Consider the following 26,932-nt stretch of genomic DNA (forward strand, 5'->3'; position numbering starts at 1 on the left):
CGAATAGCAGCAGCGGACGCACACATCATCATCATCATAAAGGATGAAGTGAGGAAAGATCGAAAAGTGAGCAACAGAGAGAGAGAGAGAGAGAGAGAGAGAGAGAGAGAGAGAGAAAAGGAGCAATGCCAGGGTATGACATCATTGGGGTAGTCCTGAGTGTCTTGTTCCAAATGGAGACAGTCTCCTAAAGCTGGGGACTTGCCAAGGAGACATTAACAGGGATGCCTGGGACAGTGTGTTTGTATGAGAGATAGAAGGAAAGTGAGTGAAAAAGGCAGCGTGAATGTGTTTTCACTAAGGGCCAAAATGCCCTTACAGGTCTCACAAGTTGGTGACAAGAAAACAGCTGCAATAAGTTAAACAGAACAACAAAGCCAAGTTAAGTTAAATTCCTCATGTACCGTTTGTCCTGCTCTTACTGAGGAAAATCCAGTTTCTCTGTTTTTCCTTTGATTCAGTTTGTTGCATTACTCCTATATGTTTCTGGCACCCTCAGTGAGACTGCACAGAATAAGTACCTGCATGGAGAAAGATTTTAGACATCAATCAAAGGTTTGCATGTGTTTTACCTGTGAAATTTCCATTAGCCAGGTAAATGGCCTTGATGGGTGTTGCATCTGGCTGGTCACTATTGTAGGCCTTCAACTCATATCTGTCAATCAGCCCTCTGATGTCACCAGTGGGTAGCGCCCAGCTCACCCTGGCACTGAAGCCATTCAAGCTCTGCACTGTGGTAGGAGGTGGTACAGCCCTGGGTACTAGAGCCAGAGATAGGCAAAATGAGTCAACATGACAGGAGGAGATTACTGTGAATCAAGCCAGAGAAAGAGATAAAGAACTATGAGCAGCAAAATAAATAAAACAACCACATATAATCAAGGCAATACATAATAAAGCATGTAAGACAATCAAAGACAAGAGAACGAGCGAAACCAAAGAATATAAAAGAAAAAAGCAAAACAACAGGTCGGGAGCATATGAGGTTAAAGAAAAAGCATCCCCCATCTCTCTGTGTTTTAATAGGCCCAGTAAATCATACCTCACCATTAGCATAAATAGTATTTATGAGAGTAGTAACTTTTTCAGCACTGATTTAATACAGCCAGCCATTCATTCTGGGCTATATTTCACAGCAATCAGCCTCCCTCCTTCTCTATAGCACTCCCCTTCTTTCTATCTTTGACACCCTCTGTAGTTCATGACGGTCCATCTCCTTTCTCCCCTCCCTGTCTGTCTCTGACTCACTACCTCACAACCACAAGATATTTTGCAGAAAACAGAATACAAATTGTTTATAAATGCTCACAAATGTATGTTCCATCTATAGTTCACCTCCTTATTGTCACTCATTCCAGTCTGCTGTGCTTTTTGGTTTTGAGCAGGAATGTAGAGTATATAAAGTCATAAAATAGTACACTACTGAGGAGCTGCATCATGCTCTATCTCCTGCGACCTTTTTGTTGTCCTTCTGTCAGTCATTAACTTCCCTTTTCATTACAACTTTCTCACCTCCCTTCTCCACATCAGCTACTGTTACATCTTCCTGATTTTATCTCTCTTCATTACCACTTACGTTGAGACTTTCCTCATCTCTCTCTCTCACTTCTTTCCTTCTTGCTGTCCATCAGTCTCTTCCCATTTTTTTTGACTCTTTACTTCCTCCCTCCTCCCACATTTCCTCTCAGTCCTTGTCCCCCATCTGCCTCTTTTCTCCTCAGTTCTAAATGTTTTTAGCACTTCCTCCCTCTCTCCCCTCCACTCCTCTTCTCTCTCTGGTCATAGCATGGTGTACTGAGACCTACCAGTGTATCGTTCACTACTAACGAGCAGCTTTATATTACACAAGGGACCACACAGGCCATTCTGGGTTAACAGCCTTTTACTGGGATGCCCTTTATAGAGGCCTTATCAATCTCTCATACCGTCAGGCACATGTAATATCACTGGCTTTGGATAAGTCTCATATACTGTACAAGATAGCAGTGCTTTTACATCCAAAATCTGTTAGGAACAAAGAGAAGCATTATAGAACGCAGATGACCATTGGGAATATTTCCTCCTTGTTAAATGTGCCACAATGCAACTGAGTAAATGAAGTTTCCTGTTTTCAGTTAATCAGTAAAATCTTATATATGTTCATGACTTTGTGAATGAAATGTTAATTCCAAAACAGAGTAAACAACACATCGAGCAAACATACTGTACATGTAAAGAGGAACACACACACACACACACACACACACACACACACAGTATGAGAGGCTTTAGCACACTTATGTACTTCAGGGTCTTATCATTATCTCATACTATTAGAGTGTGTCAGATAGAGGTTAGATAGAAAGAAAGAAAAAAGAAAGAGTGATAGTATATCAGCAGATCCTGTATAAAATGTGTAATGGCTTGTGTACTGCATTCGTACTTGTATGAGTGAGGTGTGTAAGGGGGTGGGAGTGTGTATTGTTATGATATCATCATCATCACGTGTGGCTGTAAAATATATTGTGCTGACAATACAACAGAGACACATGTCAACTACAGCCAGGGAAATGAGAGATGTCTTACGTCTGCCTCGGCTGCGTCCCCTCTGCCAAGGTCCTGCTGCCCAACCTCCTGCAGCCAAGGCCACAAACCTGTACAAGTACTCTTGAAAGGTGTGTGTGTGTGTTTTTGCACATGGGCGGAGGGAGGGTGGGACAGGGAAAATGAAGATTTCTTACATTGAAGGAAGTATTTGAAACATATGCACAAAAAGATGCATCACATTTTCTTATGTCATTTTTCAGTGACATTATATTTACTAATTACAGCATTTATGGTTTAATGTAATGGAATTTCCAGGTGTAATATATACATAGATTTCTTGGATGGTTAGCACCTAACCATCTCAATGTCAGTCACAAAATGTTAGCATAGTAATATCCCCAGTGTAATAGTATATGTAGGGTACATAGTAAAAGGATATGTATACTATACTATACTAATGCATAGTTACCAGTGAAAGGCTGTAGACTATAATCTGTGGCTTGTGTCTTTCTCCCACTATACACCAACACCGAATCATTTCCTCTGCAGTTGAACCGGCTTTCAGCGGTGGGGCAGCCATCTAAGTAGACTCTAACAGAACGGCGCGAGGCAACAGAGAGATTAATACTTTGACGGGCAGAAGGGTTTGTTTCATCACTTCTTATGTTCAGATCCCTTATGCAACCTCCTAGGCCTGTGAAAGAGGACAGGAGAGGGGAAAAGATAGAAGGAGAGAAAAGAGGAAATGAGAGCACAGGAGAGAGAAGAGGAGAAAGTGAGAAAAATACACCTAGTAATATGCTTGATACCATTTTACACTTTAACATCCCCTTGTACTGATACTATCTCTGTGCATACACATATCTCACCGTGTTTGTGACTTCGGCTGTCCAGAGCAGGATGTATGAGGTCCATGGGCACACCCCCCAAGTATAAGGGGGAGTCAACTCTCAACCTCACTGCTCCTCCTCCCCTTGTTTCTTCTGCCCAGTCATTGACTGCGGCAGAAATGAGTGAGCCGCGTTTTGCAAATGACAACTGTTTCCAGTCCCCATCGCAGTAGCTAAGCCCCACCCACATACTGAGTTCAGTCACATGACCTTCAGAGGCAAGAATGAAGGACAGGAGACCAGCCTCCAGCTCCACCTAAATATACACACCAATAAACAGAATATCACAAGCTGATACTTTGTCACGTGTTTATCAAGTTTTGCTTGTGTGTTTTCAGTATTTAAACAATGGGTTTAAATGTGTCTCTGCTCATTACCAGCATGTAGTCTTCAGTTTGTGTGCTGTATGTAAAGAATAAAAGTGCATTCAGCTGGTCTGTTCTGAAATCCATGGAAATATGAAAGTCCTGTCCTCCACTGAATACATCTCTGCCCAGCTCCAAGTAACCTGAGACAAGGAGAAAAAATCACCAACAACATGCCATTTTATCATCATGCTCAAAGCTAAAGAAAGACAGAAAATTCTTTTGCTTTATCCGAAACCTGTGAAAAATGTTATTGGAGTCATATTTAAAATGTGTAAGATGTTTAAGGTTAAAAATGTTTTGTCATGTATTCCAAAGTGAGAGCTAAAAACCAGATTAGATGAGCAGGCCCTTTTATAAGGCAATAATTGAGGAAATGTACACTGATGAACTTGATATTTCACACAGTGACCAATGAACCTATCATAATCATATTTATCAACATGAAACTACAACCTCATTACCACAAACAGCTCCAGCAAGCATCTTATTAAGATATACAGTATTGCCAATTTATTAGGAGCACTAACAATTAACTTTAAGTTGTATCTGAACACAGCTTGCTCATGACAAAAGACACAACATAAAGGTTGTCTTCCCCTCTGCAATGTTAATACTCTATTGCCTATTGTCATTTTAATAAATAAATAAAAATATAAATCTTGGTAGCATGTTGGAACCTTAGGTTAGTGTGTATTGAGCCTATTGAAACAAGGAAGTAAATTTTTAAAAAGTGATCATAACCATTATCAGCAACAATCCATGAGATCCTACCATGACCCAGAAAATGGGCTCCATCCACAGTTTGAATAGGACATCCCTCCCAGTTTTCATACACCTCCACCTTCTTTGTGGCTTTTGTCCAGTCCAGAGAGCTCCATTCTTCAGAGGGACTGTCAGTCACTTTAAAACTCACATCTTTGAGGCAACCAGAGAAACTCGGTTTCACCAGCCGGGCATCACCTGGTGAAACAGACAAAAATAAATTCCATAAATGTTACTCTACAACTTTTCAATCCATAGGCATCCAAACTATGAATTATCACAAAGATGATTGGGAATTACTAAGTATCAGTGCCTGAACATGAGAGTGATGACAAATTTTATGAAGGCAGGAACTTGGTCTAGCAGTACTGAGGATGCCTTATGAAAATCAGAGGAAAGAATTTCGGCTACGTACAATTACATTTTGGGAGACAAATTAAATAATATCAACTATCAAAAAGGGAGTGGGTGGAAATGGATTTACCTGAATCCTCTCTCAGCAGAGTGAAGTTTTCAGGCAGTCCTCCAATGAAAACCCCTGTGTTCTCACCAATAATGGTGCTGCCGCTGGAAGCTGATGCACTTCCTGGTGGTGAGGATGATGGTGTGCGGCAAAGAAAAAGTGTGGAATGACGGATAAGAGTATTTTTTAAAAAACAAAAAGGGGATGGGGCACATTGAATAAAGGGAAAGAAAATATACAGAGGAGATAAAGGGGGTGAAGGCAAGCACAAAGAGAGACAGAGAGAGAGCAGAAGAGAAAGACTAAGTGTGAGAAGGGTTATATGCTTATGTAGTCTCTATCCAGATCTAACCAAAAAGAAAGAAATATTTGAAAGAGATATTTAAGAACAACTGAGGAACATAAATGTGTTTCTGTGTATGAAACAGTATTTTTCTCATCAGACACAGAATGGCTGGGATTAACCTGGCTCAGACTTCCATGCAGAGCTGGGGGATTTACATACATAGAAACACACACATACACACACATAACTTGTCTGTCTCATACTATTCACAAGCACAAGAGCATGTCCTCACATGAACAGATGAACACAGATACACTCAAATTTATGCCCTCACACAGAGCTTATACACACAGTGGTCAGTATGAACATGAGAAGAGTTACCTTTGTATTGATTGTTTACAACGAGTGTTCCCACGGCCCCTCGCCTTGTTGCTATGATGCTGTGCCACTGTCCATCATTGTAGCGTCGCCCTCCATCATCCTGTACACTCACAGCCACCGCTGAGCCCTACACACACACACACACACACACACACACACACACACACACACACACACACACACACACACACACACACACACATATATATTAATGGTGTTGTGAAGAGATCCAATTGACTTATACTTGTTTCCTGACTCTGACCAGAGGTCTTGCAACTATGTGTTTTACAGTAATCGCTAAAGTAAATCTATGACCTCTGGCTCAACATGAACCACTTTTAAAATCACAGTGCAATCAAACATGCTTACTTTGTAACATTTTAAATTATTGCTTCTTTATCCCTCTGTTGTGCGAACAAGGTTAGACAATAATTGATGACACACATCACACACACACCACCCTCAAAAGCACATGAACATACACATATAATCATCAAAGTGTTGTTACAGGGCTTTCTGCTACCTATTAAGTATGACATCATTGTTGTGATCAGCTTTTAGCAAGTAGGCAAAGAGTAATGTATTAAAACAAGAATAACTGTTACGTGCACACTCACAAACACACTGAGGTATATATTCAGACACAGACACACACAGTGATGAAGATTTAATGATGAGATCAATAAATGTATGAATGCCAGAGTATATCAGCCTCTGACATCTTTACTACCTTTGCTAGACAGCTCTACTTAACAAGACAACAGGGGAGGAGTTTCTCTACCACTTTCTTTCTCTCTCTTCACACAAACACACCCATTTGAATCCATAGGCTTGGAGTTACCGGGATTGGAAGCAAATAACACTAGGTGCCCTTGAGCAAGGCATTTAGAACTTAATTACTCAAGTAGATTTGTTTAATAGGCAGAAGATTGGTGGTGGTTTTACTGAGAAGGACCAGTTCAGGAAAACCTGAACAGAAACTGCCTGAACATAGCCCACTTCTCTCTCTCTCCCTCACACTCTATGTGTGTGAAGACACACCTGCATGCATTTTTGTTCCTTCTGAGTCTCTTACATATACTGTTTACAATACATACACACACACCCGCAGACACCAAATAAATAGCACTTATCCAAAGTGCTACCCCGTCTTTCCCAGCTATACTTGGCAGCCCCTTACTGTGTGTGTGTGTGTGTGTGTGTGTGTGTGTGTGTGTGTGTGTGTGTTTGTAAAGGCAGTCTTTTCTGGACACGGGAAGTGGTTTGTCAAGTTTACATCAGATGACATTCAGATCTTTTTCCATTTTCTCTATGTCCGCATCTTCCACTGTCTCTGTGTTTCCCACCTGTTTTCAGTATTTCAATCTTAGTCCAAGTCCATGCCAGTCAGGATAAATTTGAAATCTCTTTTTGATAATTTTGACCACCTACCCACCCTAACTTGTCATTTTCAATCACCATCTTTTGACTTGAAACTTTCTAATTATAGATAAATTCATAATTTTGGTCAGCCCAGCATAAGACCAATTTTATAAACCAGCCCATTCAACCCCTCTGCTGAGCCCAGCACTAAGGAGAGAAATGAGTATAAATGGTGATAATAAACCTCCTGATCTGTACAGACTCTCATTTGCTATGCTTTTGCACCTGGAAGAGACCTTATGCCACCCTGCACGACACTTACACCAGATACCAGAGGCACCGGTGGCAGGAGTACTGTTATGTAATCTCACTTCTATTTAAGAACTCTAGACTCCAGTTGTTCACCTGGAATCTCTCTCTGGGTTGTAAGATGACTCCCCACTTTGTGAGACCCCTCCCTATTGCCAATGTGGTCAACCCTGGCAGTCATTTCAAGATCCATCTGAATTTTTGTTAAACAAGATTAAGTCAAAGCCTAGCATATGGCTGGACTGTGTATGGTCAATGTTAAAAATTGAGAATGTAGTTGAAAAGTTAAAAGTAGCCAAAGGGGCCAGTGGACAGGAAGGAAAGTAACCAGGCAAGGGAAGGAGACTGGGACCACAGGGGCAGAGTAGGAGAGCATCCACTGATGTTCAGGGGCAAAAAGGGCAACTCAACTCCGGGACGGCCCGGAGGCCTTACGGACAAGCTGGGCAGTTCAGTGGGGTGACCCTGAGGTCGGGCAAACAGACGGAACCATTTTGGAGGCCGATGGCGAAGACCGGTTCTCTCCAGAGGTAGAGCCGCAGGACGGCAGCGAAGACGGGGTCTCTCCGGAGGTCGAGCCGGTTAAACAAAGGTGCTAAGTTGGCAACACTGCAATTCATTTTGAAAGGACTACGACCAATAGGAAAACTCCAACACTTGGTCAGGTGCAAAGTTCATGTATGCCACATTTAGTGTTAGGTGAATTACTGACCAAAAAATTGAATGCACTTTAAAGATTTGTGTGTGTGTGTGTGTGTGTGTGTGTGTGTGTATGTGTGTGTGTGTGTGTGTGTGTGTGTGTGGGTTTTGCTAAGTGGGCAAGGAAACAGGAATCCCTTTAATAATAGAGGTGTAGCCTCCTAAGGGCCAGTAAGCACTAAATAAGTGGGTATGCACTTGTTCACATGAATAACTTACAGAATACATGCTTGGTTGTTTAAGATTACAATGCTTTCTTCATCAAACAATAAAGGACTGTAAATTACAGCTTTCTAGATTTTAGAAAGAACCACCATTGACAGACACTGTAGTCACCTGTAGCTACATATACTTCGAGAAAGCCAGTGGTCTATAAAACACTACTCACCTGCATCAATAGAGTGCAAAATGTATGTGTCTGTGTTTCAGCATGTATGTTTAACAGTAATCAAACTCCAGTGCTTTGGTCTATCTCTTATACATGTGAAAGGGAATGTTTCAATGTGTGTTTCAAAGTATGTGTGTGGCAGCTCGCATGTGCACATATTTATGAGCATATCACTTTCCTGTGTCATGCTAAATTACTCCCCCCTGCACTGGTAATCCCATTAGGCTAGCTCAACAGGCTAATAGGGGGAAGTAATGGGCCCAGCTATATGTATCTAGGGGAACACTAATAAGCCATGACACCACTCCCACTGTTAATTACCCCAAACTAGCCTAAACAAAGGAATCAACCCAGTTGGAGAAGACACACACACACACACTCCATTGCTCTTCCACGAGTGCACATAACCACAGACACGCACATCAACACTGCAAATCTACAAAGATCCATTCATAGACATAAACCTCTCTGCACATGCAGATACATTCTATAGTTACATTTTGATGAAGACGTTTTGATAACAGTATTGGATAGTGATAGGGATAGGAAGGAAAGTGTAAGTGTGTGTTTGTTTGAGTGTGTAATTAGTTGGTGGCCTCATGGAAGTATGTGTAATCATCTCCCACTATCACTTTCATCACCGAAGTCGTTGACTCTTTAACCCCTCTACATGTGTCTGTATGGATGGATAAGGGAAGCAAGGCTGTGTATTTCTATGTGTGTGTGTGTATGTGTGCAAGAGTGCAAAGCTTAATTAGCTTGCAATTGGTATTCACGCGTGGTGACTGCAGGGAATGAGTTAATTGCAGTCCAATTCAAACGTTGACACACTTTCAAAGTTTTTTCCCCTTTCCCTGTCTCCCTGACAGAAACCAATGAGGGGCTACAGATCACATTTATTAGATGAGAGCAAGTGAGTGAAGAAATAGGAGACACAGGGAGCGAGCGCAAGAGAGAGGGGAAGAAAAAGATAGAAAGATAGAGAGCCAGAGGTGGATCAGAAGAAAAAAGAAAAAAAATACAGGTGAAGGTGAGCAAGTGAGTAAAGTGAGTAGGATGCAGTAATAAAGTAAGAAACAAATACTAATGAGAAAATGTGGATGAAAAAGATTTCTGAAATGGCATAACAAAATGGGTTAAATGGCCATTAGGACAGCAGTACACTTCAAACTAAATATAATTTTTGACAAAGTTCTGTTGTCATATATGGAGCTGTGAATAACAGCATGCTTGGTGCATCTACATGTAGCTATTGTAGCTACATGGAGATGCTTCTCATTCAGCGGGAAAAAAATAGCAAGTTCCTCACAGAGAAAACATTAGGTCAAATTAGTCCCGACATCAGTTTTTTTTTCACTCATAATCTAAAGTATAAAAAAGGCTTTACATACCTGTGGGTCGAACAAAAAGTAAGGCCGTCCATTTTTGATCTGAACAGCCAGGAACTCTTCTTGATTTCCAGGAGAGAAAGCACAGAGCAGCAGGCCATCTGGGGACCGAGTTTTGAAACTCAATCCAACACCTGATACAAAGTAAGATGAGGGACAAGTGTGTTTGTGGAGATACAGAGAGAGAGAGAGAGAGAGAGAGAGAGAGAGAGAGAGAGAGAGAGAGAGAGAGAGAGACAAAGATTTAATTTACTTTCATTTGTTCTCAGAAATGTATATATATAGAATTATATGTATAATACAATATAATTAAACTGAGGAACCATGTAATGTTTTCCCTTTTAAGACTTTAAACATCACAGGATGCAACCTTTTAAACTCTGGACAGAGGGTGCATTGGGGTTGAGTTGTGGGAGCTGTTATTGAGGGGCAACTGTAATGTCTTAGTGATAAAGCTGACCATTTACAGGAAGACACTAGGCAGAACTCAGGGTTTGCCATCTACGTTAAAAATAGTAAAAAGAGAGACCATCTTTGCTTTTATCTCTTAAAACCATAATCTTCCATAGTATATGTAGAAAAAATGAAGTAATTAAAAGACTGAGTGGGGCCTCAAAAGATACAAATTTATATGAAATTACAATTAAAACGTTAGCACATTGATCTCCTGCATTTTCAAGTTACAACACTGTTCTATTCGAAGGTTTGTGGCTAACTTCAGGAGGACTTGCTAAATAAATCACCAAAACATTAAAATGATTGAAAATCCAAAGTTAAACATAATCCAGTTCTTTTATATCTCAGCTCTCTTACAAAAAGCCCAACTACACTATTCTCAAAAACAACAAAGCCTATAAAATATTGACACACTGGAATAAAAGATTTTGGGATGTGAGAAAACAACAGTTAGGAGGAATATAATTGAATCTTTGAGCAGGGAAATAACTGGCCAAATACCGCATCACGTCCAACACAGCTGCCCCGCCTCTGTTGTAAATGGTGAGGTTGCTCATTTCTTAAATGCATACTGTGAATCAAAGATTCTGCAATGTGGGAAACTTGGGGGAAGCAGGAGAGCCTCAAACACACACGGTGCAGAGAATTCATCCAGCATACTGTCTTGTCATGTTGCTACGGATTAGAGATTCAATCTTAATCCACTACTAGATCCACAGTGACACGGATCATACGGTTTTATGTGTGTCTATGAGTACGCATTCGTTTCCTCAGCTCTGTCTGTCTCTGTAGAAAACAGAAGTGTGGGAAGATCTAAGGAGTTGAATGGAGGGTTCATCAGAAGCCGGTGTAAAATAATTAGTGTGTGAATTCACTTAAGATGGAGAGAAGTCAAACAGTTACATGGCACGCTCAAGATGAATACAGATTGGCCATGTCCCAGAGCTTCCAGTTTTTACACTAATTTGAATGAAAAGTACTTTTTCTGTGTCGTTACCATCGGTCTATTTGTAATTGGAGCTGTTGGTTTATAGCGAAAGATTGTGACTTGTAAAGACCAAAAACACTAATTTATCTCAGACAGATTTACAATCTGTGCAACATTTTGTATATGCAAATGTACAAAAGTCACATAAAAAACTTTTTGATATACAGCCTGTAGGTCTACAAGCAGTATCACAGGAAGTACTGGCAACAGGCTTAGCAGCAGTTTCGTGTGTCAGAGGTGCATATTTGAAAATATGTTCCTCCCATTTATCCTCCTGGATTTCGTCAGAAGCGGTGTGTGTGTGTGTAGGGGTGTGTCACATTAAAATGTGGCTAACAGGGAATCCAAGGAAAGAATCGTTACACTTTTCCTTTCAAAAAGGAGAGGCTGAAAAGCATTTAAATAAAGGAATAAATGTAAAAGTATCTTCTCGAAATAGAAAATTCTGGTGGTTCACATATTCGTTGAACACAAATAGTGCACAAAGTTAGGTTTTTCCTTGGTTAATGATTTATAAACAGGTCTACATGAAATAGGTACAGTAACTGTGGTTGTAGCATACAGCTAAGACAAAAATGTTCTTTACATTGCATTGACTTGCATTCTGTACATCAAGCGGACATGTGTCATTTACATTCATGACCTTGTCACCACAAAGATGAGTGAAGTCATGACAGATACCTGACATTACATTATCCCGTTTTAACCTTCTCTCTCTCTACCACCCTCTTCTCATCTCTCATCCCTTCCTTTCTCCCTTTGCTTTTAACCTTCCTCTTCTTTTTCATGACCTTTTCATTCCTCTTTTCTCCAACTATTGCCTTGTCTGAATGTTTTCTCTCTTTGCATCTTCAATTCTCTTTTTACCTCTTTTACTCCCAATGCTGCACCTTCCCATCAATCCCACTTTCCTGCCTCTTTTACTGCTCAAAGTCTGATGTCATTATTATCTGTGGTAAAATAGACTGCAGATAACATCAAACAGCATTTCTATAGTGGACGTCAAAATGGGAGGTACATATTAATCACAAGATATATACACGCGCAACCAATCCTGTACGCAGGGCTATGGGACCCTAACACACACTGTGATCTGACGTTGGGAACCACTATAACTTTTAGTCATTCCTCATATACATTTTATACAATACAAAACAGAACTGTGCAATGGTCAAATACATTAAATGGTAAATGATGATGCATTACATCCCAGTGTAACTTAATATAAAGAAATGTTCTCTCAAATCCTGAACTTTGTTACAATGCATTATGGTCTAAAGATGGACCCAAAAGTCCAGAATTCAAGTCCAATACAAGCCCCACAGCTGCCAAACAGTAGTAATTATGTTAAGGACAGTTTAAATTGTTTTTCTGACATTATTTGCAAAGGCAAACAGGTTACTGATACTATTAATGTGTCTGTGTATATCACGTATACAAGCATGTCTTCTTGATCTTTGTTTTAAAAAGATTTTTGCATTCTGTATATGTGTATAACTAATGAACAGTATGTTTTTGTGAGCCTGTGTGATAGGGAGGGACAGACTGCCAACTCATGCTTGGCCAAGGTGTTTGGTCCAAATGTACAACGTCTAAGTGACACTGCTTGTGCTCAGCATTACTTCTTTCAGATTTCCCCACAGGACTTGTGCTACTTCACACTGACAACCACTTTGGAGCCATCAACAGGCAAACCTGAGCACACATCATGACAGGTGACTGTTGCACATACACAGTACATGGTACACACACACACACACACACACACACACACACACACACACACACACACACACACAAACACAAACACACACGCATACACTTGCTGTACTGTGTACAACAGACCTTAATTCCTTACAAGTCATTGCTTAATGTTAAACAATTGATAAATACTTGATTGTAAAAAAAGTAAAGACAACCAGTTAATCAAATTCAGATTTAATATACTATATGATGAATTTCTTTCAAATTGCTACTTGTCTTCCCCAAAGGAATTACTTTAATGACTGGCCTATTAGTTTCCTAAATAAAAAAAAAGTGACATGCCTTAAACTGCAAAGTTTGTCTTGAGTGTCGCACCAACCATGAGCTGTTAAAATCAACTGTTCATCCCCTTAAGAGGCTGAATGTGCTCAACAATCTAATAGATTACAGGATCATCCTCTGAGGACCACAAACGTGTTCACAGTGTGCTCCTGGCAATCTGCCCATTACATTCTGATATTTCTTGCGCAGTAGTGGAAATTTTGGTCAGGGACCATAAATATTCATACAAAATTTAATGCATTTCGTGTGAAGATATCCTACTTTGGGGGAAAGTGTTTAACAGTCTGACTGACCAACCAGCCAACTGACCAAAGAACATTATGATCCTTGGCACTCACAACTGGTGATAGAAAAGCATGAAAGTTCTTCTTCACAGCCTACAGGATAGCACGTCAACTCAGTCTCTCCTCTGGCCAGAACCTGACAAGTCTGAAAGAGAAATGCTTTCACAGACCCTTGTAAATAAACATATCAATGAACTGTTCACGGTCCTGGTGTCTGGTGTAAAAGTCTGAAGGGTTATTTTAAATGAGTGATATATTGCTTAATGTACTGTAAAGAATACATTTTATGACCTACAAGTACATAAAACCAATTAGCCGCACACCATCAACTCTAGACTTAAGTGAGAGAATTACATTGTTTAAATTGAGTTTTTAAAAAATAAAAAATGATTAAGGAGCGCTTTACATGGAGTCGATTGTTCATACTCAATGTTTCCGTCTCTGTGCTGTGGCGAGAGAATTTTTGTTATATTCCCCAATATGTAACATTAACAAGTAGCAATATTAAACTATTTTAAGTTTTGAACAGAATCTTATTTATTAGGTAGTATTGTTTCATGTGTTATTGTATTGTTTCTCCTCTCTCTGTCTTAGTAAACAGTGGAGGTTGTGTGTAATCATCTACACAACATAACCTGAATAACTCCAGTCATGTTAGCTCTCTGCTGGCATTAATCAGAGCCTGGCGTATTAATGAGAGCGCGGCAGCTAGCTAATTACACCCATAGATTCTGCAGCAGCCCATTAAATATACAAATGACAGAATTAAAGAGCCCAGCCTCTTCTGATTAATCTTTAAATGGGGAAAAACTAATGATGTCTGTGCAAACTTTCCCTTCACACATTTCTCCCCCTCTCCTCTCAACGTCAATGCCTGGCAATCAATCATATTAATTAAGGAAAAATAATTTGTATCATTTAACATTTCCCTCTTTCCTGCTCAGTTGCTGCAGTGGGGCTGCAGCAACGTACTGTATTAGATGTGTCTGGAAATTATCCAAGTCTATTTGTTCCTGCATTCATTTTTTTGTCCCTTTTTTTTCTAAAATATGTTTGTGATGTTTCATCTCTCTTCATTTACTGTGGGTTGAAGAAATACATCTGGATTAGTGAAAAAATGAGCAGGCCATCATCCTCATTACAATCAGCCCATTCCAGGCTCAAATACTGAAGAATTATAAATGAGGTGAGAGGACTATATAATCTGTTTTGACCATGTAACCATTTAAATACTTTTTTTTCTAAAAGATGCATTCTAGTTTTAACTGAAATACACAGAGTCCTTAATTCAAAGATGAACAAGGAGAGCAGGAAGTCACATCATAAGGCTTTGGATACAGAAACATTACAGGTAAGATAAATGGACTAACATGCATTTATGGAAACAAGCACTTTCAGGGTATTCATATCACAGCATGCTTGCATATCGTTATAATCCTGTTTTATCTAAAGTAAGATTCAGTGTGGTAAATATTGACCTCAAGTACCCTAAATTCATTCAGCATCAAGAAGCATCGTTAATCAAGTGAACAGACTTATCATTTATGGAAATATGCACTCCTATCACAATAATGGCACATAGAAAACAACCTATTTGGCCTTAAATTATTTTAGTAAAGTGGCCATAAAATTAAAGGTGAAAGGGCAAATATCAAGTGATTTTACAGGGTAAACCATTTAGATCTTAACTAAATTTAACACAAACAAAATTGTCCCTGTTCAAAGATCTGTCTTTAATTTAGGAAATGAAAAAGTCTGCAGTAAGAACCTTGATTTACTATCCAAGGAGACAATAAATGATTAATGTTCATAGAAAGGTGTTTAATGTTGATGGAGAAAAATGGTGATCTGCTGTTACCACTGGGGAAAACAAACAAACAAATAAAACATATGTAAAGTTTTCTGAAGATTCAAAAGAATCCAATTTCAAATCAATGCATGGTCCAAATTTTGTGATGTGTTTTGATTGAAATATCATCCGGTCATTATGAAACGGAACAAAAAAAAGACTATTCAACTCGTATGAAAATTTGTTATTGCTGGAGTTACTAGGTTTCCACAAGACATCAACGATTGACGAGTCTTTCCTCAGTGATCAATTGACTCTCGAGGGGGCATTACACTGCATTACATTCATAATCCAATTTGGCTTTGATTTGTTCGCTGTTCCGTGCGCTTCGATGGGAATAATTGTCTGTAGATGATGCTATTAGTATTGATGGTTGTAAAAGGGCGATGGTTTGAGTACTGCCGACACATTGATGGTCCACAATAGATCCGGTCTGAAAGTGATTGTCTGATCCATTACCCTTTATGAAGGAGGAGAGTGGAGGAGATGAGACAAAACCCTCAAGAGCAAAAATCATCATCTATTTGCTGGTAGTATTCTGAGAAATCTATTTACCTTTTAGCCGAAGGAGCGTGAATATGATCAAAATCATCACTTGTTGATTTGAGATATAAAAAATACAGAGCGCTCAGAGAGAGAGCAATGAACAAGAATCAGAGACCATGCGTTAAGATAAAGAATAAGAGGCAATCCAGCTGTTTCTTGGGATTTCTTTACAAAATGGGGTTTACTCATTTACATTAAGACAACCTACACTGTTTTACCATTTGGTTCCAGAGGAACTCGGAGGAAACGTTAACATTTAAAGAGTGATCCGTTACTTTTAAAGAACAAGGAGAATGCAAGAAATTCTTCTGGTATTAAAACAATCACCTCAGCCTTGTGTTTGAATAAAAACATAATTTGCAACCACAACCTTATTCACATTCATACAGTCACACACATTTACGCCACTCAGATTCATGAAACACACTTATTCTTTGTGGAGAAAGGAAACTATGAGAAGGATGAGCACACAAAAACTTCTCGATTTTCATCAACTCAGTTCTTCCTCCTTTTGATTCAAAACTCAAAACCTTCCCATCACAAAGGCCACTAAAAGGTCAAATTCAAATCCTGTGGCTCTCTTCAGTATCATGTTGTTATGTAAGCTCCTAGCATTTCAGATTTAAAATGAACTGTACATGGATCCCACTATGTGGGGGGCAGACATATTTTGGTATTTTGGATGGAACAAGATTATGTGACCAACACAGACAGCTTTGTTGGCTCAATTACTGTTGAGCACATTACAGATTACAGATCAAAACTTATCTGCACAAAGATATGAATTTGTCACAAATTAAAAAAAAAAAAAAAAAACTGGTTTGCCAACAAATGTAAATTCATTTTGACACTTTGAAATACAACATCAACATGGCAAGATTTTATCTATTTAAACATCATGTCCACACAGAGAGACATAACTGGTGCTACAAGGTTTGTGCAGGACAGTCGGAGAGCTTTGCCTGCTCAAATCCCACTGATTAGTATCAGCAGTCATTAATTATGAGCGTCAGACTGGGTGATGTTCTCAGATGAAGCAGAACATGTTTGGCTGTGCTGCTCAACCCTCTAATGATGCTGGTAAACAGAAAGATAATTGACCTTTAAGATGACTGGGGAAGTCATTCTAAAGGAATGTCACTAGAAGACTCAGAGAATGGAGCGCGATCACAGCACACCACAAAAACATATCCACAAACAGAGGCTTGTATATATGCATGCACACACAAACTCACATGCACAGTTTAGAGAAATGCAGACAAATATGCTGTCCATTTTCTTATACACACACATCTGCATGTTACTAGACATACTACCTGTAAAGTCAGTGTTGACAGGAAGAGTGTCACCGGGAAACTGGTAGTAACTGTTCCCAGGGAATCTGGTTCCTCTCACAACAGGAACGTGTGGGTCAGAGAGAGAGACATCTGTCCTCTCCGCCTGGAAAATTAATAACATAGAATAAAAATAAGAATAACAGTTTGCAGAAACAAGTGTTTATTTTAAGATTGCCATATTTCTTTTATTAAAACTGCAGCTATGAAAAGCTAAGAAAATCATACACTTCTTTGTACGTATTACTTCAGCTACATATATCAGAATCACAATAAACACTATATTTCACAAGTCCAGGTAAAATTAAGACACAACAATAAAACAAGACTAAGAGGCTACAGCCCTGCTAGATGAAAAGTCAGAGGATCACCAAAGAGATTAAAATTTATCTGAAGGGGGCTTGAATGTGTGTAGCAAATTTATATCCAACAGCTGTTAAGACTTTTCAATTAAAATCACAAATGTCAACCTCATCTTGGCACCAGAAGAAAAGTCATTATGATTCATCCTGTGGGAACTATGAATGTCTGCACCAAATTTTGTGCCAATCCATCCATATCGACATATTTCAGTCTGACATGAAGTGGTGCGCTAAATTACATCCTGTACAGTACAACTCCACAGGCCTATGTAGGCTGTGCATGGGTATGAATATTTTCCTGCTAAAACACACAAACACACAAAAATTAATTAAGAAAATAATGCCAACTGGCAGAAACGGTATGTATTGTAAGCCAATACTCTTACAGACCTGATATAGTGGGTGTGGTCCATTGAGTTGGACTGGGGGGTCCCAGTCTATCTGAATCATGGTTCCATTTACTGGATATAATCGAGGTGGAGACAGTCCTGTTGGAGCTGAGGATAGAAAGGTAGAAAATTAGACTGAATGTCAACTCCATGGAAATAAGAACTTTTCTAACTTTTAATCACATTTTCATAATATGTCGATTTGTGAGCTTCCTTCTTACTTTTACAACAGTGTTTTGTTTGTTCAATGTATCTAAAATGCGAGCATATAGACACACAGCCACATAGAGACAGTCGGACACAAATAATAGCGTACTCAGAAACATTTTTATGTTGTCTTGATTTGATTTGATTTGATTTGATTTGATTTGATTTTTTTCAGTAGAATGACTTCAGTGCATTTCTCATGCCTATTTTATGGCCAGACTGGAAAAATGTCCCATTTTCTTTTAACAGAGGGTCAATTTAATTTCCTTCTTTCACTTTAGATGTTAAATTAAATGTCCCTTTGAAACACACTGGGAGCTACTGGAGCTTCAGTCCCAACATGTATCATAAATAAATCAACCAGAGACTGGATGATATGGGGAGAGGAGATATATAAGGATGGAGAGAGAAACATAGCAAGTGATGGACTGGTGAAGAGATGGGAAAGATGTGTGTGTATTAAGTGTCATTCCATCGTCATGTTTCTGTGTGTGTGTGTGTGTGTGTGTGTGTTTCAGTAATGGTCTAAATGGTCTATGGTAGGAGTAAATTAGCTCTCAGTGACACACATGCGGACCATCTTTAGTGTGAGTTCTAATAGAGCTCTTAAAAGGGAGGTGGACAGCTTGTCTTAGGTGGCTCATCTTGGCACATCAAACCATAAATTACTTCCAATCGATAGCTTACCAGTCTATTGAAATTGAGCTATGGTGACATTTAGATCACACACCCACACACACATATATATACACAGTACATCAGCTTACAGCCTTGCTTTAAACATGGGTGTACTACTTTGATATTTGATCTGCCAGAAAACAAATTATTCTTTTTGGTGTTAGGGGCACCAGAGAGTAGGCAGGTAGATAAAAAATTCAAAAATGTGATAGCTACAGGATTACAGTAGAGACATTGGTATGGCATTGAGTCTCTAAAATGGAAAGTTAGTTGTGTGTGAACAGTCTATAGGAGACCTTTATCTTGTGAACAATTATGTCTTGCAGTATCTGTACATAAGGCAGCACAAGCCACTGGGAGGGCAAGCTAGGGTTCCTGGGCTTTTAAGTTAAACCCAGTAGCAAAATGGTCAATGATGGAAATATGTAAATGAGAACAGCTTTATTGAGAATTCGCTGTATTAAAGAGTAGGAGGAAGCCAATTGATAGAGGGCTGACACCAGGAAGAATGTAAATAGCCTAAGACATGGTCCAGACATATACTAGGTTTTAACTTGGGATGTCACAAGAACAAATACGAGACGATGCCAAAATTCAGAAAATTTGTGCAGCAACAGGTTCGCCAGGACTGAAAAAAAAAAACACGCCAAGACTGGTGTATGGAGATATTTTGTATTTGACAAACATCTCAAATTTATCTAAGCACCTCAAAGACAAACATCTGGATCTGTGGACAGAATTCAGGGTGAGTGAATTGCAATCGTTAACACATTAATGTAAGTGTCATCAACATGTAATCAAAATGTTCATGACCTGAAATGTTACCATTATTGTTTGCGAAAATTACAACAGTTGGTGTCTGTTGTAACAATGCTCTACACAAAATATTCACAAAGCCAACGTTATCTTGTTTAGGCTAACACAGCAACTTCTCAATCATACTGGCCTTCTTGACCAGTGTGTTCCACCAAGAATGGTGTCTGGAATTGCCATCTCATTTGTAGAAGACTCTTCCGAGAGCACCTCCTCTCCTTACACCTCTAACACCCTAACATGACTAACTAGCACTTTTGGTGCACTTCTACCTGATCTCCTTGCTCTTTGCCTTATTGAACAGATTGAGCACTTCAAGGCCTCCTACTGCACTGAAGCTTTTACTGTTGTCATTCACTTGGAAGTCACTTTGCATAAAGTGTCTGCCAAATGAGTGAATGTAAATGTAAGCGAGAGTTGGGTGCTCACAACGTTTGTAGACATCATTGTTCAGTGTGACAAAATATAAAACTGACTTTTTAAATGATTTTTTTCACACTATGGGTCAGTCACCATGTTAGTCAATTTAAATTACTGCTTGCTACTACCACAGTTCTGGTATTATGACATCCCTATCTTGACCTAGTCTTGTTCTGTTGGATGATATAATGTCATAAATGAATGCTTTTGTGTGTTGCTTTCTGTCAGTAGGAATTTAAACTTGAAACTTGCAATTTATGACAAGATTGTGTGTTGAACACTTGAAAGAGCAGGTCACGGAAAAAAAGCTGATTTTGGGTAAAACTATGAAACTCTAGGATAAAAACATAAAATAAAATATGGGCAAAAATATTATATACTGCATGAATCCCAACATATTTTAAAATGGGTAGCACTGATATGTACCACTCTGTGGACCACTTGTCTCTTTATCCTGTGTGCAATGACAGAAAATGCCATTCCTCCATTAACTCATTTTCTTTTCTCACTTACTCATCAGTTACTGCCTTCTTGGGAATAAGGTCTTCTGTCTGTAATTATGGGAAACTACATGTTCCGGCCAACAGGGAACCGTGAATAAGTCCATCACATAATAAAAATTGGACAACCAGTCTTCTTCCACAAAATGTTCATAACAGGGGAAAAGCATTACAAACTTTGACAGGCTTCAAAGTACAGTGGAGTGTTTCTGTGTGTGTGTTTATGTTGGTTTTGATGATGGTTTTTGTGTCATATAAGACAGCTTTACTCTCTAGTGATTCCTTCTAATGTGCTGTCCTGTATTCTTTGCGTGTCATGTCTTCATTTATTGTATCTGCTTGTTAATTCACTGAAATGTACTTAACACTATGACACATTCAGTTTGACGAAAGCCACTTGCCTTATCACAAGTGTGCTCAAACACACATGCCCGCTCGCACACACACGCACACACACACACACACACACACACACACACACACACACACACACACACACACAAGGTTAACAGTCCACCAGAAAGGTTAATTTTAGCTGCCGACATGGTAATGAAGCAGCTAAATCATGGGCCAGCTCCCAGGAGCAATTGTGCTTGTGTGTGTGTGTTTTCTGTTTTTACAGCAACTGACATGTCTTAACAGCCTCTTAACGTACAGTTACACCACGCACACAAGCACACCGCTTATTGACATGGCGATCCCTTGCCATGCATATTTCTCTCCTCAAGAAGGGCCTCAGGCCAATTATGCGTAAATCAATAAAGTTCCTGTTCTGTTGAGTGGTGTTACAGTGTGAGTGTGTATGTGGGTATGTCTCTCTTTGTGTATGTCTTGTAGAACAAGCCTTTATGGATGTAGGATACATAAAACATCACCATCAGCCCCTGATTAGCCACTCACTTTACGTCGTGATCGATAACTATGTGGGGAGACACACACAATGAAACAACTGCATATGCATCAACACACATGGACAGAGAGCTCTTTCCTTGTGTCGTTACGTCTGTCTCAGTGTGCGCGCTAATGTTTAGTCATGTGCTTTGGTGTAACTCCAGTGGTTTCACAGATGCTGTCTGCTCACTTACAGCAGATGGTAGCTGGCTCTAATGGCCCAGCCTTGTGTGCAGTAGATTTATCAGCGCATCAGTACTGCGCTCAAGTAGCTCTTAGAAGGAGTTCACTTAATGTGAGGATAATTTCCTCCAAAAACTGAGTTTGTTTCTCAGTTTGGGGATTTCTGTAGCATAATACTGGAAGGCCAACTTTTGGACGGATTTGTGAAGAAATCATGTGGGAAGTCTTTAGTCAACAGAATTGTTGTTGATGAGAATTTTTAATAAAAATGAGAGGCCAAATTTCTTAGGAGGAAGAAACTTAAGGAATTACATGTAGACATACTTTTGGTTTGGACTTCTCTCTGCAAGGTAAGAATGGGTACGTTTGGTGGTATACAGTAAATGGTCACAAAAACAAAAATAAGGCGAAAGTTTTTCAGAACTTTCTTCCATCTTGTGATTAAAGCTCATTTGTTCCATGCTATACGGATACACTACAGCCCAGTCTTTTTATAAAGGGGGAGAGGTAAAGCTGTAAAACAATTCTAAGGAGGTGTGCACCTCCCAATACCCCTCTTAGGTTATTCTCTAAAAATCTTTAGTGTTTTCTGTGAATTCTCAAGATGATAGTCTTGAACCAAATGAAAAAAAGTAATATGAGGTGTGGAGCTCCAACAGAAGCACAACACCCAGCGGAGTAGCACATGCTATGCAAATAGTTTTGAGATTAAAAAAGAAAAATCTGCCAAACGGCATATGCCATTATCATTTCTTATAGTTGAAACAAGGGACATCTTTGGCGTTGGATGAAACAAAACGGTGGCAACAGATGTGGCTGTTAAAAATACATTCAAAAAGTCAACTGGGTACAATAAGCCATATTGTATTGTACTGTATTACAGTCAAGAGAAGTCTTTGGAATCACTTGAAATAAACAGTGAGGCTGTGTCAACAGATGTAGCCATTAAATATACATTTAAAAAGTCCACCGATTACAATATGAAGTATCATTCATCACAATAAACATAAGGAAGGACTTTTTGAGAACTGTATGAAATGAAAATATTCGGCATGTCAACAGATGTAGCTGTTTAGTGCATGTTCAAAAGCACAAATCCCTGAGCAAGTATTTATACATGAAAGGTTTTTTTTCACATCCACTCAGCACACTCATTGTCTATTCACCTAAAAGAATAAACAAAACAAAAACAAAACATAAAAAAACATAAAATGAGCAGCAAGAGTAGAGACCATGAGTGAACAGATGGAAAAGTGTGTTGAAGGGTCAAGTGTGCGTGTCTGTGCGATATGTATATTGCTGAATGATTCATGTTTCTCTGCTGCCATGTGCTATTTTGTGTTTAAGTGAAAGCGCCAGGTAGAGATCGGAGTGATGGATGCTATGAGTGAAAAAGTGAGAAAGCAATAGACTGTCAGAAAGAAGCAGACAGATAAAGAGAATGAATAAAAATTGTGTGTGTGTGTGTATGTGTGTGTGTGTCTATGTCATCCTGCACTGATCAATTAGTGCTCATCTCATTCCCAGAGATTTGTGCCTGAGTTATTAAACACAGCTAATTCATCCTACTTCCATAATGGTTATAAATCTAAGGAAGAGAGCGAGAAAGAGAGAGAGAGACATCGTATGTGTGTTTCTGTAACTGTGTGTGTGTGTGTTTGATTCATGGCCAGCAGGAAGTGTGAGCTACGCCACATTTTTCTCCTTGTAATTAACAGTAAATTGTTTTTACTGCCGCTTGCCATGAATATCCCCTCTGGTTAACACGACAAATGCTGTCGACACTCAAGTACCCAATGACTGACTATGTGCTTTTGGATGTGTGTGTGCATACAGTACGTCAGAGGCTTGTGTTGCAGTAGTTATGAACACCACGCACTTAAGTAATTCAATATTACACTCAGTATGTAAGTGATCTGCCATAATCCTTTAAACAGACAATTGCATCTTTTAAATTATATAATCATTAAGAAGACTTGTCATTACCCCATTACCCCCCCCCCCCATTCCGTGTTTGTACCCTTTACACAGACCAGCAAGGTGGAATAAAGGCGCCACATTCCCACCTTGAATAGGCTGCACCAAAGGGATAATACATTGGCACTGCTTGCATTTACTTTATTATAGTAATTTCAATAGTTATGCAGAGCTGCTTACTGGTGTGATGCAATGTGTACATTTGTTTATATTTGTCTGCATTCACGTGTGTTTGTGTGCTGATCTTTTTGTTTTACCTGCTGGCAGGGTCCGTCCTGTGCTTGGCAGACTGGTAATGCAACCTATCTTTGTGCAGAGTGTAACAGTGAAGTTGTACACATGGTAAGACTTCAGTCCTTTCACCATATAAACAGGCTGTGACGATGGCCCGGCTCTATGCAAGACCTGAAAAAGAGAGACAGTGTGAAAATGTGAAAATAGTGAAAATCTGTAGTGACAATGAAGTATATAATTTCAGGAAAATAAAGCTATGGAAGAAAAGAGGTAAGAAGTAGACAAGAGCATCAGGAGGGGATGCAAGAGCATTAAAAGATAAGTTTAACTCAAACCTCAAAAAAAAAAAGACAAAATCATAGAATATATAGCCTTTTACCTTGACTTTTAGCTATTGGCATAACTTAAGTCTGTGGGTAAGCTTCAAAGTTTTTCAGTTGCCTTACTAATTGGGTGCAAGTGCATGTGTGTGTGCATCTTACCTGACTAACCACTGGAGGAGCATAGGGATTGTTGGTCTGCTCAGTGAGCAAGTTGACCCAATATTCTGTCACCTGCCCTCTGGCGATGACCCCTTGACCCTCAGTTGAGCTCCATGAAACTTTGAGACTGGAGGATGACAGTGCAGACACTTCTGGAGGAGCCATCAACTCTGGGACTGGAGACATGGGCACACACACATGCATATGAAAATATACACATCACACGTGTTACTCAAGATGGCACAGTGCAGTACCCAGTGCTCAGGTGAAAAGCGACTCTGCAGAATTTCCTCCACTGAAGAAACCACGTTTTTCGGCTAAAAAGGCTTCTGGCTCTGTCAATCTCCATATAGCCGGTCATTTGTACAGGCTGGTCCCAGGGGATAAGTCCATGGCTGAATTTCTTTCCCAGTCCGACGGTGGTGCCAGTACTGGTCTGGCTTTACTCAGATAAAGAGACCTACAAGCGACTAAAGGGCTCCAGCCTGACTCAGAACTGGCTTTTCTTCTACTCAATGTGTAAGTAAGTTGATGGCTACATAATGTTACGCATCTGTTTTCCTTAGTAACCAGCAACAGAAGGCATGACAGTGTTAGCCTTCTCCTGCTGAACATGAAAAATAATAAATATTCAAGCTGTGATCAACACAAATTATGTGGCCAGTATAATCTCTCACCTGCTAACAACTTAAAATTTGACACTTAAGATGTAATTCACCACACTGCTAAATCCATGCATGTCAAAGATGCCTCGTCTTCAACTTCATTTACTAATTGCAACATTTCCCAGAGTGATTTTGGCTGCATAAAAAACAATGTTTAGACAAAAAGTACATAGTAATCAACAGTTCAGATTTGATTCTACTACTACTTCACTTATTGGTTGTCGAACATCAGTGCAAAGTAGTACGTCTAAAAAAGATGCATTTTCTTTTAGATTATGTGTATTTGACAGTAAAACCTTAGATTTGCTGCTAGTCTCTGAGGTGTAAAGGATTAGACTACTAACCTTTGTTGCTGATTTCTAATGTTGAACCATTTGCTTTTAACTGCCACTTAACATTAAAAATGAACCTTTTACAGTAGGTTAATCAAAAACAAAATACAAATTTAGATACAAAGACATACATTAAAAATCTAGACTTAATGGATATTATGTGGATTTAATGGATTTAAGTATTCCATAATTCTATGGTTGTGACAGCCACTATTACATGACAGATTAGAAAGAAGGATTCTTTTATTCTACTGTTGATGGCATCTAGGTGTGAAATATGCTGTGAAATGTGATTCATGGTAGACATAACCACAGTCACATTCTTTCTCTCTAACACAGCACATGTGCATGCACAAGCATGGACACACACACTCCACATTTAAAATGGTGTTATCATATGCTTGTTATCCAGACACATAGCTTAGACTGATGTTGGAGGCAATCGTTTAGTCCTAATGAGCCATATCATCTCTTTGAAATTCAAATACCTTAATGAGTTTCCCCTCCCCCACACACATTTTTTTATTTCCTCCCTACTTCCCTTCTCTTCATCTCCTCTGACAAATACCTCTTTGTTTTTTTTCTTCTTCTTTTTTCTTCATTTATTTATTCAATACAATTTATTTTCCATTACATCCATCAGTGAAATTCTCTGGTGAGCAGATTTTGACCAATACATCACTTTAGTATGTTTTGGTGGTTATTCAGATCTAGGATTTCTGTCATTACTTCGTTAAAAAATGTTTTTGCTCACAGCTTATGCTGCATTTTTCCGCTTCAGGAAAGTTCAGCAACCTCCAGCTTATCTGCAACACCACAACATTTACATGCCATTTTGGCTTTTGACTTCATAATCTTTCCAATTCACCACAATTCATTCTACTAACTTTTAACCTACTTACCTATCTTACTACCAGAGGCTGGCCATCAGGGCAAGCAAGGCAAGCAGTGCTTGCCCAGTTAAAGCTAAAAATAGACATCAATTATAGCAATACTTACATGGAAGCTATATCTCTCCTTACGTCTGATCAGAACAGCGTTCTGTCCCGTAAAGGATTTCATATTGCCTGTTTGTATTCATCAGTATGAGGCTATTGTCTCTGAAAGCTAGGTTGACAACCGATTTACCTAAAACCAACACCTTCCACTATAGTTATCTATGTCTAAGCTGAATCTGAATGAGACAGTGGAATTTTAATTTATAATGAAAAGAAATCCAACATTCTGGTAGCGACACAGAGCTGTCAGTAGCAGTGACGCAGCAGAGTGACGCAATGCAGGCAGTGTGGTCATGGCATTAGAAGTCAGCAGTATAGCTGTGAATGTAACAGTACAATGTATGTGCACTTAAGGCTATTTGTCAGTAAATAAATGCTTCAACTCCTAAGTTTGTTGTTCTGCTCTTCTTGCCTGTCTGTAAAATAGAGCATGCTACCGCTAACTACCAAGGAACACAGCTGGTCAGACTTATATT

The 26,932-nt window shown here is 39.2% G+C and overlaps 1 protein-coding gene across 1 annotated transcript in view; it reads right to left on the minus strand.

Moving 5' to 3' along the window:
- The window catches only part of ush2a (Usher syndrome 2A (autosomal recessive, mild)), a 152,726-nt gene that overhangs the window by 116,561 nt on the left and 9,233 nt on the right, over positions 1-26,932 (minus strand). The window contains exons 10-22 of the mRNA XM_087178958.1: positions 24,462-24,637; positions 24,003-24,150; positions 18,078-18,184; positions 17,308-17,431; positions 9,826-9,956; positions 5,677-5,803; positions 5,031-5,132; positions 4,556-4,744; positions 3,794-3,924; positions 3,396-3,672; positions 2,996-3,220; positions 2,566-2,646; positions 573-761 (exon numbers count right to left, since the gene is read on the minus strand). Of these exons, the coding sequence (XP_087035084.1) occupies positions 573-761; positions 2,566-2,646; positions 2,996-3,220; positions 3,396-3,672; positions 3,794-3,924; positions 4,556-4,744; positions 5,031-5,132; positions 5,677-5,803; positions 9,826-9,956; positions 17,308-17,431; positions 18,078-18,184; positions 24,003-24,150; positions 24,462-24,637 (2,007 nt within the window). The remainder of the gene's footprint in view (positions 1-572; positions 762-2,565; positions 2,647-2,995; positions 3,221-3,395; positions 3,673-3,793; positions 3,925-4,555; positions 4,745-5,030; positions 5,133-5,676; positions 5,804-9,825; positions 9,957-17,307; positions 17,432-18,077; positions 18,185-24,002; positions 24,151-24,461; positions 24,638-26,932) is intronic.

This window comes from Seriola lalandi, unplaced genomic scaffold (assembly GCF_002814215.2).
Source record: "Seriola lalandi dorsalis isolate HSWRI2012SDOR001 ecotype SW California unplaced genomic scaffold, Sedor1 jcf7180002054763, whole genome shotgun sequence".
In the NCBI taxonomy this organism is placed as follows: domain Eukaryota; kingdom Metazoa; phylum Chordata; class Actinopteri; order Carangiformes; family Carangidae; genus Seriola; species Seriola lalandi.